The sequence below is a fragment of the Centruroides sculpturatus genome, unplaced genomic scaffold, assembly GCF_000671375.1.
Source record: "Centruroides sculpturatus isolate CEXI.00-Female unplaced genomic scaffold, Cexi_2.0 scaffold1625, whole genome shotgun sequence".
Taxonomy (NCBI): Eukaryota; Metazoa; Arthropoda; class Arachnida; order Scorpiones; family Buthidae; genus Centruroides; species Centruroides sculpturatus.
Window position 1 is genome coordinate 68405 of NW_019386225.1, and position 13871 is coordinate 82275.

Sequence of the window (13871 nt, forward strand, 5' to 3'; positions counted from 1 at the left end):
TTAGCATTGAATTTTTAGATTGTTTATCTTAATCTTTCTTTCTTAAAGTTAAGTCAACTTCAAAGACAATAAACACATTCAAATCACAATCTATTCAATAAAGATCAACAAGAAGATTAATAATAAACTTAGCATTTCAAAAATTTTTTGAATGATTGATAATTTAGATTTATTGGGTAATCAGAAAAATGGTATATTAAAAGCCAACAAAAATTAATTTTGTTCCAAAGAAATAATTTTTTGTTAATGAATCAGACTTACTATCCTTTGGAATAATCATGATTGTTTGTTAGTTTGTTTGTGTGTGTGTGTGTGTGTGTGTATTTTATAAGGATTGGAATTTTTAATTATAGTAATACTATATGAATAATATAAAAGACAAAATTTAATGTGTACTTAGTTAGATGAAACAATGTCAATCACTTGTCATTGTTTCATCATAATGCACTTTATAATAGTAACTCATAATAACTTTATAATAATAACTCATGAGTAACTATAAAACTATAGTAACTCATCACTGAGTTACTATAGTTTTTATGATATATATGGATCTATGTCTGCATGGATTAAGGTAAAGTGCATTATGAGCAGGCAATGATATTATCATATAGAGAGATAAGGATCAAATATCTGTTTTACATAGTAATTAGCCAAATTAAACATTCTTTCTTGGCAATTTAAGATAGATTTTCTTATTAGCTTTCATGAAAATTTTTACAAAAATGTCAATTTTACTGTTTAATTTTTTTCCAAAATTGGTCATCTTGTAAACTAAAAGACCTAGTTTCAAAAAGATATCTTAGCTGCTTTCTTGAAATAAAATTTTCTTCTGAGCTATAAATCATTCAAAATCATTGCTATGATGTTACCAAATCATAAATTTACCAGTATCATATATTCAGATTCTTTATTAATAATGTTTGTGTTTTTATATTTCGTGTTATAAATCTCAGTTTTACTAATAATGCTTGTTTAATACAATTTAATTTTAATGTTAATTTTTAATATTGATGATCATCTAATATATAAAAAATTTAACAAGATATTTGTGTATGTATATATCCACACACAAATTGATTATTGTGATATGAAGATTTTATTTCATTTTATAGGTATATTTCATATAAAATATTCAAATTCTAAAAATTACTTTCATTAGTTCATAGATCCCGATCAAAAGAAAAAAGATCTTTAATGGGTACTTTGAGAAGAAGATTAAGTTTACGAAAAACCAGATCAAAATCTATGGAACAAAAAGCTGATAAAGATGAAACTAGACATCCAAGTAGCCGCAGTGTTTCAGCTGATCGTTCTCGATCTATGCCAGAATCAAGAGAAACATCATCATTAAGATCATCTGGCAAGTATTTTATTTTATTAACAAAATTTATATTGTTATTGATTATCATTCATGAGATATTCATGATGAATTGTAACATTATTATAATATTAAACCTATTCCCAACATTTGAAAATCTGAAACAGATTTATCCTAACTAGGAAAAATAATTAGTAAAAACATTATGTAAATCTAATCTAAGAATATAATTATAGAAGTTTTAAATGAAATGCAATATCTATTATATTCATTTCATAAAAATTAAGTAAAATTAAACACTCAAACATAATTGTTTGAATAATTTTTTACACTAGATTTTTTTATTTCTGTCAAAAACTTAAATTTTATGTACTGTATATGATTATTAAATACAGAATTTTAAAACCTGTTATGTGAAGATATAAATTTTATAATTGCAGTCAAAAGTTTTTATATAAATTAATCCTCCAATTAAAAACTTTTTACAAAACATAAAAAATATTTATTATAATAGATATTTTGAATTTATTCAGTTTGTCAATTAATCACTGTCAGTGCTCAGTGGTTTCAAAGATTTCCAAAAACAGCTAAGAATTAGTTTTAAAAAATGACTTTTCACTGCTAACACAGAATTGTGACAAATATAAAGTGGGGCATTTAAACCTGAAAAAAATGAAGGATCTCTGAAACAAAATGTTGCAGAGGAAAATGTTTAAAATAAAATATGTTTGTTTTGAAGTCAAAAGGGTAACAGATTTATTTATTTTGAGCATGATTTCAAGGTTGCATCAAGGTCAACTTGTTATTTTCAAATGAAAACATATTTTTTATAGTGGCAGTTGAATCTATGCAAAATAACATAACTTTTACCTGAAAGATTTTTCTGTTTATTGCTTACTTTTGACATTTAAATTTTAAAGGCAGGCTAACAACATTTTTCTTTCCAATGTAGAAACTAATGTTTTTATTAGAAATATACAAAAATTCAATTTTAATGAGTAAATTAAGCTAACAAGTATTAGAAATGATGACCTTCAATCCTAACAATTTTTAAATATGTTCAAAAAATGATGGAAAAATTCCTGAAGAAAAGCTTTTAGTCTGTCAACATCCCTTGCCTTTTTTTATACATTACCATGTACTTTTGTAAATAAATAAATATTTCTTATATTTATACAATAATAAGTATGTTTTTTATTATATATACTTGTGTATATGTGTATAAATATAAATTGTTATTCTTTTGACACTAACAGCTCCAACATTAATTTTCAGATAGAATAAATACAAAACTGCTATTAAATTTTGTATAAAATGCAATTATGTTTTTATTAATAAAAGCTATCATACACTTTCATAAACTGTATGATAGCTTTACTTTCATAAGTAACATAGAATATCATTAATAAAGTCATTTTTACTATGTATACATAAAATTATAGTTTTAAATAAATTTATATAAAGTATTAATACAGACTAGATATAAACAAAATATATGTAAATATTGCTTATATTTGGAAAAATAAATATGAATTCTTATGAGATTCTAGGTGGAATACTTTTAATAATAAATTTTATTGTCATATATAATAATTCATTGTAGAAAAAAAGCCTTTAGAAATATGACTATTCTTTTGCATTTATATTGATAAAAGCCTGATGTACTTGTTAATTAATTGCATTTATATAAGAAATTGCATGTATATGTTGCATGCATTTATTTAGTATAATCATTATAGTAGTATTGCACAAATGTGAATAATTTACTTTATGTATATATGTGTATATATGTATTGTAGTTATTTTATTTATTTATTTTTTACTTTTATTCATGCATTGCTGAGAATTTTGTGATAAAGGTAAGAAAAGATGATGTACAAAATATATAATAGCATGGAGTATATGTTGACTNCGATTAAACGATACGAATGGACCCTAGACCATCACTGATGCGCAATTGACTGATTGCCCCTGGATGTCGGCTTCTTACAGAAACACAGCTTCCCTATCATCAAATGACGTGGCATGCCACTGGTAATTACAGAAAAAGTCTTAAACAAGAAAAATGAATCAATGAAAAATTTTTGATACTTATAAAATATTGTCTTTAGGAATACAACAAAAATGGAACTGGAGCATGCATATAAGTTTCAAATTTAAAACAAAGATTTCATATAATTTTAAACTACTAAAATACAGGGTGGTACAGATTACTGGTGTGGCACAGCACAGAGCAACCTCATTAAAAAACAAACAAGAAAACTGGGGGAATTCTCCCAAAATTCCCCAAATGAAAATGTTTGAAGTCAACACTGTACATGAAACTCTCTAATTTAAATCTGTTTGAGGGCCCATATGCCACTGGACTTCTTGAAAATCTTGATCCAGCTACATCATACTCTTCAGATCCACTCAAGAGATCTTGCTCTGCTCCAGTTGAATAATGGTTGCCTTCAGATCAGGGGACTCATTTGCCATTAACATATCTATTTTTTTGTTGAACCTTCTGTAAATATTCTTAATACGTATAAAGAAGTAGTGTGCCATTGCTTTCTTCTATGCAGTACCATAGTTAGTCCAGTTGCTGCAACTATGCCTGTAATAGTCTGATCACAAGTTCTTCTGATTGTTGTGCTGCAATTTGAAAACATTGTAGACTTATAAATTTCCACTGTCATCTGTGTCTCCATGTGTCATCCATTTGTCTTTCCTTAATCTTGAGAACAGAGTTAGATAGATGAAATGCGAGACCAGATATATTCAAGCCTCAATTAACTATATACAAACATCCAATGCAAATTGGAAGTCGCATTATTTCAATTCAAAACTTTCCTTGAAAGCAATAAACCTATCCGATGTTGAAATTTTCATCTTTTGCCTGTGATGCCATGTTGAATTTTTGTCGATGTTAAGCCGAAAATTTTTTTAAAAATAATAATCATGTTTACTGTGTTGTTAAAAATTATTTTTTTATGTTTCACAAACAAAATAAATATATTGAAAAATATAGAAACAAAAAAAACTATATTTCAAAAGTTCGTTTTAATATAAAAATTGTGACGCATAGCAACATCTAGTATCATAAACGTTTTGATGTAGACACGAAAATATTCGGATTGAGGTCAACATGAATATTTTCGGGAACAACACAGGACAGGTTAATAGATGACCAGCACAACTCTGTTGTTAAGGAAAAGTATGATGTATAGGGGCAAGCCAATACTAATTTGAGGTGAAGATATTTTAAATTAAATAAATTAAAAATGTGATTAAAAACTGCAGCACAGCATTGTGATGATGTTACAATAAATAATTGCTCATTTATAACTTTGTCAGTATTGGCTGTTTTGCTACCAACAGCTAGGGCTTTTAAGGTGTTCCTTTCTTCTCTTGACTTGGACTTGTCATAGGATATATATGGCATTTTATAGAACTACATTTACCAGACAGTTTACACTCTCCTGTTGATTCTGCCACTCATGGTCTGCAACTGTTTAATTACCAGTATTACACATTTATTTGCGGTTAACTTGCCTATTACAGGCTATTCCAGTATCCATCAGCTAAGGATCCCATTTATTCTCTGATTGAGGAGCTGTTCATCTAGAAAACTACACTCTTAATGTTAATCTATTCACCTTGATTCACCTCAAAAGATGAAATAGAAAAAATCTCATCTTCCATGAAAAGGAAAAGGATATGTGCCCTCTTTTCCTACTTTGGTTAATTACACATCAAACTGTATAAGGCTATTTTTTAAGAAATAAAGTAATAATGTGGAATAAGTTGTTATTTTTATGACAAAGTAAATAGCAAGAATCCTTGATGACATTTTACAGACTTGGAGAAATAGATGCTGAGATCAAAGATTGTATAAAAACATTCCTTTTTTCAGAAATTTTAACAGTACTGTACATGGAAATTCAATTCAGTATTCACTAAACCATTCAATCAATCAATCTTTTATTGCATATACAATTGTACATGCCCAGTACTTCAGAGCAGAACTCGGTATTCATCAAACCACTCACGATTCAATGCATATGTTCCAGTGGCATGCCATGACATTTGATGATAGGGAAGCTGTGTTTCTGTAAGAAGCTGACTTATGGGGGCAATCAGTTAATTGCATGTCAGGGACCATTCGTATTCCTTTGTTCAATAAGCCAATAAAAACCGTACACTTCTTTAAATGTATTTTTAATAGATTATCTGACATACTTAATAAATAAACAAGTTCAAATTACCTCTGTTATTAGATTCAATAGATTCCCTATGCCCTCTAAATGCCAATTCTTCCTTTGAGAAAAAACATATAACATCTATTAATTTAGATATAATATATCTATTAGCCATAATTATCTTGTTATAATTTTCAATATTTATTTTATATTGTCTACTAATGTTAAATTCTATTCTGTTTTGATTTCCAAATTGCTTCAATTTTATGAAAGAATTGATGTGACGTTACAACTTTCGTGTCTTTTGCCAGCTTTACTCAAATTATTTAAATCATCAAAGCCATTCTTATTCCACACACTAATTTTATTTGAAAATAGTAGGCAAGGCCAACAANTTCTTGTTTAAATATACAATGTTTGGATATAGTCAAAATGTTAAGAGAGTAATTCTTACTGTTATAAACATTATCGTATCATTGTCACCATATATTGAATATGAAAATTGTACAATATTTTGATTTAGAAGTTTTTTTTTCTAATCTTAAATGATTTAACATTAGAAAAAAATCTTTACACTTATTTATTATGCAGAAATGATTATATTCTCATTTACATTTACTTTGATTTTTTAGGTGGTAGCAGAACAGAGAATGACAGCACACGAAGTAGTATTAGTGAGGCTTCTGGTATAAGTAGTTCATCAACTCGAACCTATCTTAGTGACAAATCTACATTGGTTGTTGAAGCTAATGAAAATGGTGTAATAAAGTTAGTATAAAAAATATAGTATTTAAGATAGAATACATTTTTGATGATAATTGTTTCATTGTAAGCTTTTTTTTCAACTTCTCAACTCAGCAAATAAATAATCTTTAATAAGAAATGAACATACACTAGGTCACAAAAGTAGCTGGACATCTATAAAATGGAAGCGTTCTTTGGTTGTCACCCATTTCTCACGTAAAATAGGGGAAAAAATAATGACAGATGTAAAATCTTCAGACTTTTTACACAGAAAAAAATATTTACATGTAAAAATACATTGATCAAAAAGAGAAAAATAATTTTATTTAAAACATTTTTACATCACAAAATTATCTGGACAAAAGAAATAAATAATGATAAAACACATTATTTTATACATTTAAGAATGAGTTGGTTTTGTTTTTGCTGTGATATCGTCTAAACAACTAGGCATTCATCCAAATTTTTATAACAGTTTTGTCTATTAAATTCAAAACTCTGATGATGATTTTAAGATCAATTTTGTTTGTTATTGTTCATTCAATGTGATCCCATATATGCTCTATTGGGTTGATATTGGGCAATTGTGGAAACCAAGGAAGCACTTTTATACAGTGCACATCAAGAAACTGATTTTTGAAGTGTGCTTTGGATTGCTGCCATGCTAAAAACAAGCTTTTACCCTGACTTTAATTTTCTTACTGATTTCTGAAAAATTTTATTTAAAATCTGTTTTTACACATATTGATTAATTATTCCATCAATAAATTGCAGAGTTCCAGCACTATTTGCAGAAACAACCTCAAATAGCACTAAACCATCTCCACATTTTACTGTAAGGATCAGGTTTTTCATTCTAAAAGATTCTCCAGCTTTTCTTCATACTTTCAGGCAATCATTTGAACCAAACACATTGAATTTGGATCATCTGACCTCAAAACTGATTTTCAAAATGTTATTGATTTTATATAAAACTCTTTTGCAAACTTTAACCTTTACTTTTTGTTTTTTTCTGTTGACAAATAGTTTTTTTCTTAGCAACAAAATCTTTATAGCTACTTGCTTTTAAAATTTTTCTCAGTTTCTGTAGATATATATATTCCACATTCTTCAAAAGCCTCAACAATTAGGAACGATTATTTATGGATTTTTCTTCACTTTCCTGCCAAATGACACATTTCTATCACATTACTGTATTTCATGACATCCAGATTGAACCTTATTAACTACACTATTTTTTGTAAGCAATTTCATAATGGTATCTTAAATTGTGGATTTTGGAATGTGAAACTGTTCTGCATAATTTCACACAGATTTCCCTTTTTGCTATTCCTTAATAATCTTAATAATTTCAAATATTAAAACACTCCAAACATTCTAAATAATAGAAATGTAAGTAAAAAGAAATTAATCAATTAATAGGTAAGAGAAAGACATACAGAGGTTGTGGTTTATCAGATATATATCAAATAAAAGAAAGTAAAAATATATATATAAATTTTGCCTAGAATATGTAAAGTAATTTGACAAGAATAAATTTTAAATTTATAAATTATGAATTAAAAATTCTAGAAATATTGTAAATATAGAAAACTTGCTAATATAACTTTTCAATTTTTATGATTTTGACATTATTAAATTTTAAAGTATCTAACAAGTAATATTAGGAAAAGAAGTTTTTAGATGATGGCTTAGAATTGTTGCTTATTTAAATTTTTTATTAACTAAGTTAATCCAATCTAGAAATTGTTTATAATTGTGTGACAATGCTGAAGGGCCCCCTCTATGCTTTGGCACCACAGGACTGAAGGGTCAACATTGCGTCGGCGAAGGCTTCAATGACAAATTTATCAGGACTGACACCACTGTGTCTTCTGGGTAGACACAGAGACCGTTACGTTAGCGTTTATGCGCAAGCAGTCGCGTCTGTGGGCAGTTTGACTCAGGATGGAGATCACTTGAGGAAGTGCACCAAACACAATTCTAACAATAACAAAATTCATTTATTGAACTAGTTCTACAAAAGGGTATTTACCTTAAAGTTTCTTTGCGAGAACCAAGTTGGAGAGAGAACTTACATAACATCGCAGGTCGTTATAAATATCTGAAGCACTATGTATGGATTTCCAGATGTCTGTGGAGCCATTGAGGAGCCTTGGGAATGTCTGTTGCCTTGGATGGCGGTTAAAGTCTATCAAAAGTTGAGATCTGTTAGTTCTTCATAGGTGTTCCCAGAGAAACACTAGATATTTGGGAGGAGCGCACGGTGATGAGCGATGATGGTAAATCCTTTCGGCTGGCACACAGGGAATATTTTCGCAGACTTTCGATCCCTCTCACTGTTCCTTCAGGTCTCCTCTTTATTTCCAAGTCACATTGTCATTTTCCACCAATAGTGAATTTTTTGTAGTAGTTCCCAGTGACGCATTCTGGGAAAGGAAACGACTCTGGGAAGAGAGATGCACTCATCCTCCAGTAATAAAATCGAAAAGTTTGTTTTCTCTGAGATTTAAATAAATTTCCTTTTCAAAACGAAAAATGAATTTTCTTTCAAAAAATTCCCGAATAAAATTGTGGGTTTTTTTTTTCAAAGTCCGACCTCTCACAATTGTATATATTTTAATGTTACTAACATTAAAAGTATATTCATTCTGTAGCATCTGGAATTCAGTAATAATGCATTTTGAGTTTTTAAAAGATTAAGAAAATTCCAGAAATAATTTAAATGCAGGAAATACAAAGACGAAAAGGCAATAGTCAATTTCTGTCTTAGATGTAAATATAATTATAAAATATATCTTATTCAAAGAAAGATATTCCTTCTTCTTTGGTAAAGACCTGATGGATTATAATGATCAGACCATCCAATAGGATGATTAGATTCTGTTTTGTTCCATTTATTGTTCAGAAAATGTTACATGAAGATTTATTTTTAATACCAGCTTATAACTTGAAAGCCATTTAATAATTTAAATTGTGTATGAATGTTAGTTTAGTTAAGATGAAAGAAATTTCTATACTGTAGAGCAGTGGTTCTCAACCTTTTTTTACCCATGGACCCCTTTTCCTCTTAATTATTTTTTTTTTTTTTTGTGAATCCCCATAGACATTGCACAGAAAAAAAAGCCTTATATTTTTCACTAATAAAAAAAAAGAAAGGAAAACGTTCAGAAATGTCACTGTCAAATGACATGATGCTTATGGTATAAGATTCTCCTAACAAACACCAGCTAATCTCTTCTTGACCTTTTTCAATGAGATATATATGTTGCATAAATATTCAATATTTTAAATAATTTATATTTTAACCCTTATGCAAGAAATGAGTAATAAAGAAATTGACAATATATAGAAATTGACTGTAGAAATTTAATTCTCAGTAAAACAATTGTTCTGAAGTAGAATTACCCTATAGACCATTAAAATATCACCGTGAACCCCAATTCAGTAATTTTTTCTGTGGACCCCCAGTAATGTTACAAGGACCCTGGTTGAGAACCACTGCTGTAGAGTTTAAAAAATGAAGTGAATAAATTAAAAATGGTAATGATAAAATTATTTTTATTTTCAATCATAAAAAGAATGGCAGAAAATAATGCTATTGTGTGTTAAATTATAATTTAAACATTAATTAATCAATCTATAAAACTATTATATTGCATTTTCATTTAATATGTTAAAAAAATAAAATAAGGCCTATTAGCATGACAATAATTGCATCACATGTCTTACCTGTCAATGAGATTTCATTTTTTTTTTTTTTGAAAAATGACTATTTTTTTGTTCAGAAATGAAAAGTTTGTTTCATTAGACAATATTTAGGATTTTATAACTCAGTATAATTTAAAATTTATCGTTACTAAATTATACTTCCTCAATATATATGGAGAGCTAATAAAGACTATATGTTTGATGCTGTCATTACTTAAATAACATTTTTTATTTAATTTGACCTATTAGTAGAAATTCAGTTGGTTTTTCAATCATCAGTAACTTGAATCTGTCACCAGTTACATTTTTTTTAATCTAAGATGATTATTTGATAATGCAGTTTAATTTTCCATTTTTACATCATTCAAATTTGATTTATACATGTTTAAAAATAAAAATTTTCCTTCATTCACTATATTTTTGAATTTAACTATATTATTCATCCTTAACAAGATTTATAATGCCTGATACTCATATTATCAGCTTCATTATAACAATTACTTTAATTAGTTGAATTATAATAAAATCTTAAACAAAACAAAAAAGCAGTCTAAAAAATGGAATGTTGAATTTTTACTACAGATAATTTAATAATTTATTTATTTAATTATNATATATATTTGTATATTTTGCTATGTTAACAAAGAATAACAATAGTGTTTAGTTCATCAGTGGTCTAAGCCAAGCCGTTACGGCTTTGCTTAGATTGACAGAGAATAAATATATATCAACATACGAAACATCAAAAAACTAGTGAAATAATCAAAACTGTAATAATTATATCTCGCAGTCCTTAGATAGAATAACTGGTAATATACCAGTTTAGCTTACAAGACATTGTAGCACAAATTTGAGCTCTACTATATTCTAAGCTGTTGATTTTTCTGTTAGATTATATTGTAAATTTATAATTAAGTTAATATTAAAAATTTCAATTTTTAAAATTACTATAATAAAATTATATCTCTTTCTGTTCATCAGTTTTGATATGCAAACTGAAGGACAAGTTAAAACAAATTGAGACTGATTTTCCCAGTTGAAAGAATAGCTATGCTTTCGATAGGAAAAAAATCACTATAACAAATTCCAGATCTTATCACTGTACAGAACAGTTATTGATGCATCTATTCAAAAAATTACACAGAAACACAGTGCTTTGTTTGGCTGCTAAAGCACATAGGACAAATGTCATTTGTTCCTCACAACAAAATAAAATAGAGCAGAGCTATAGCTATGGAGTCTATGGTGACTAATCCCCATTCCTTGTCAGCATCGTCATTGCCAATATATGGTATATATAATATGTTAACATTTTTAACGTGTTAACTTAGACTACTGTTATTTTTTACACTTTGACTGTAGTTAATAGGCCTAGTACTGGCTGGAAAAGAAAAATAGCTGTAAAGTATAAAAACCAAAACTAGTAAAACTTCAGCAATTCATACAAAAGAAAAAAATACAGTCAGAAATTTTTCAGTTTGCCTCTTTAACCTAGTAATGATTTATTTCTGATTACAGGACTAAAGTGGAGGTTACAAACAGTATGCAGTACTTAAATTTTGCTGATGCTTGCAAAAAACAATTACACAAGCTTATGAAATGTTGAAACAAGCATATAATAAAGAAGAGCTTCATTTCAATGGTTTAATGAATCTTTTCTTTACTATATTCTCTATTTTTCTCTAAAGGCCAGAAATTAATCTTGAAACAGATATATCTACAATTCCTATGAGAGTGTTGACAAGGAATAATCAACCAACATTGTGTCACCACATTTATCAGTCATAGGACAGCACTATTTGTTAATTCTGCACACTGTCCATGGATATTTCCTGTTGGATCACATTCATAGGAAATGCCCTAATCTCTATGCCAGTGGTTGGCAGCTGTGCCATGAAAATGTGTATTTCTATATTGTTATTGTGGTTATTAAGTTTTTGGTCAAGAAAAATATCTCATGCATCCATATCTACTTACAACCCAGATTTGGAAGCCTGAAACTTTTCCTATTTCCAACACTGAAGTTGCAGGAACCCATGTTGTGTCTATAACAGCTGTGGTCAAAGCATTGGAGGCAATTCTGTAGTGCATCTCAATTGATAGCTTACTACACATCTTCAAAAACTAGCAAAAAACAATAACAGAAGTATGGTGATTTCTATAAGAAATGCTTTGAAAAAGACCACAGTCACTAAGCCAACATGGTGATTATCATGTAAGAAAAAAAATCAGTTTCAGTTTGTTATGACTTGCACACATATTGTAATAAAAATTTGTTTAAAACTATTGATTGTAATATATGAAAAAATTAAAAAAAATATTAAAGTTTATTTCAAAAATTTTAAATTATTGATTGAATATATATTAAACTAATATGTTTCTATAATATGACCATAAATTTATATTAAATTTTTTCAATTTTTGTAGGTAATAATTACCTCAATGTACCAGGTAAGATTTTGTTTTGTTCAGTTTTTAAAAATCTTAAATTTAAATTACATAATTTTCATGGTTTAAAATTTTTAGATTTATGATTTAAAAATCTACTTTAAAAATACAGAATAACTACAAAAAAATTATAATATATAGTGAGCAAGAAAAATGTTCATTTTCTCAAGTCTTTTTTAAAAAATATGATCATATAGCACAGTAAAAAAAGTAGCCAAAATAGAGAAGAAACATTCTTTATTTCTTTCCCCAAAAATTATAACTACAATTATAAGCAAATGTAAGAAAGAAATAAAATATAAAATAATGACAAAAATTTTTCAAAAAAATTTATCATACAATTTTGTTTACTACACAGTAAACATTTTTCACAACTTATTAAATTTAATATTTTGTGGGCCTCCTTTGATTTCACCAGACATTGTTTTGGCATTGACGCTGCCAGCGTTTCACAAAGATTTGAACTGGTTGCTTTCCAAATGTTTTGTATGAGTTCTTTCATCTCTGTCTTGAATTGAGATGCTAAATTTAAATGCTGATTATATCAATATATTTTTACACTTGTGAAATGTGCAGAAGAAAAGAAGGATGTTGAATAATGACTTGTAATTACATACTCAGTTTTTAGTTAATAACTAATAAGAATTAAATTATGTAAATTGAAACATGCAACAATTTATGAATCATGAAATGGGTTACTACATTTATGGGTTTTTAACATTTTTTAATGAGAAATATTTGTATATACAAACAAATTTTTTTTACTGATTTCTAATTCCATTTACAAATCCAGGCTTGAAACAGCAATCCTTTTATTGACTTCTTTTTACATTATTGACATAAAACTGCATTTTAGGTTTTTTTGAGCCCTCTTCAATCATTGTCAGCATGCAATCCTTGTACAATATTTTACAAGTTACTGATTTTGATTAATTTGCTATACTGTTATTTAAACTGGCAAATGTTTGTAATTTTAGAAATAATATTGCAACATAAATTTTGAAGTTACTTTCAAAGTTTAAATATATTTATAAAAATTTAAAAATCTCTTAAAAGATATTAAAACTCTTTTAAAAGTTTATAGGAATATCTTAAAAAATTAATTAATTTAAAGTTAAACGATAATTTATTGCTGTCTTTTCAGTTTACTTAATTATTTCCACTAACCTTTTCTATATTATTAATTTTTATGCATATTTATTTTTTTAATATAATAAATCCTCAATTTATTTACTCAATGGCAGTACACTTTTGAATCAATTGTTAAATTGTCTGGTAAAAGCGCCGAAAAAAAATTTCCTTAAAATCCCACCAAAGATAGCATCTCACCTTAAGAACATGTGGAACTCATATATCAAGCTTTGAAACAAAACCAATTTGTTTCAAGTAATCATAAACAGTTCAATTTGACAGATTTAATCTCTTAGTGATTTCACGTGTTGTTATTCGGCAGTTTGCTTCAATCG

The 13871-nt window shown here is 27.6% G+C and overlaps 1 protein-coding gene across 1 annotated transcript in view; it reads left to right on the forward strand.

The window, feature by feature from the left end:
- The first annotated feature begins 448 nt into the window (after positions 1-448).
- LOC111614161 (zinc finger Ran-binding domain-containing protein 2-like) overlaps positions 449-13871 on the forward strand; it is a 23029-nt gene continuing 9606 nt past the window's right edge. Inside the window, exons 1-3 of the mRNA XM_023355540.1 lie at positions 449-574; positions 1163-1363; positions 6135-6270. Coding sequence (XP_023211308.1) covers positions 1198-1363; positions 6135-6270 — 302 coding nt within the window. The 5' untranslated portion in view covers positions 449-574; positions 1163-1197. The remainder of the gene's footprint in view (positions 575-1162; positions 1364-6134; positions 6271-13871) is intronic.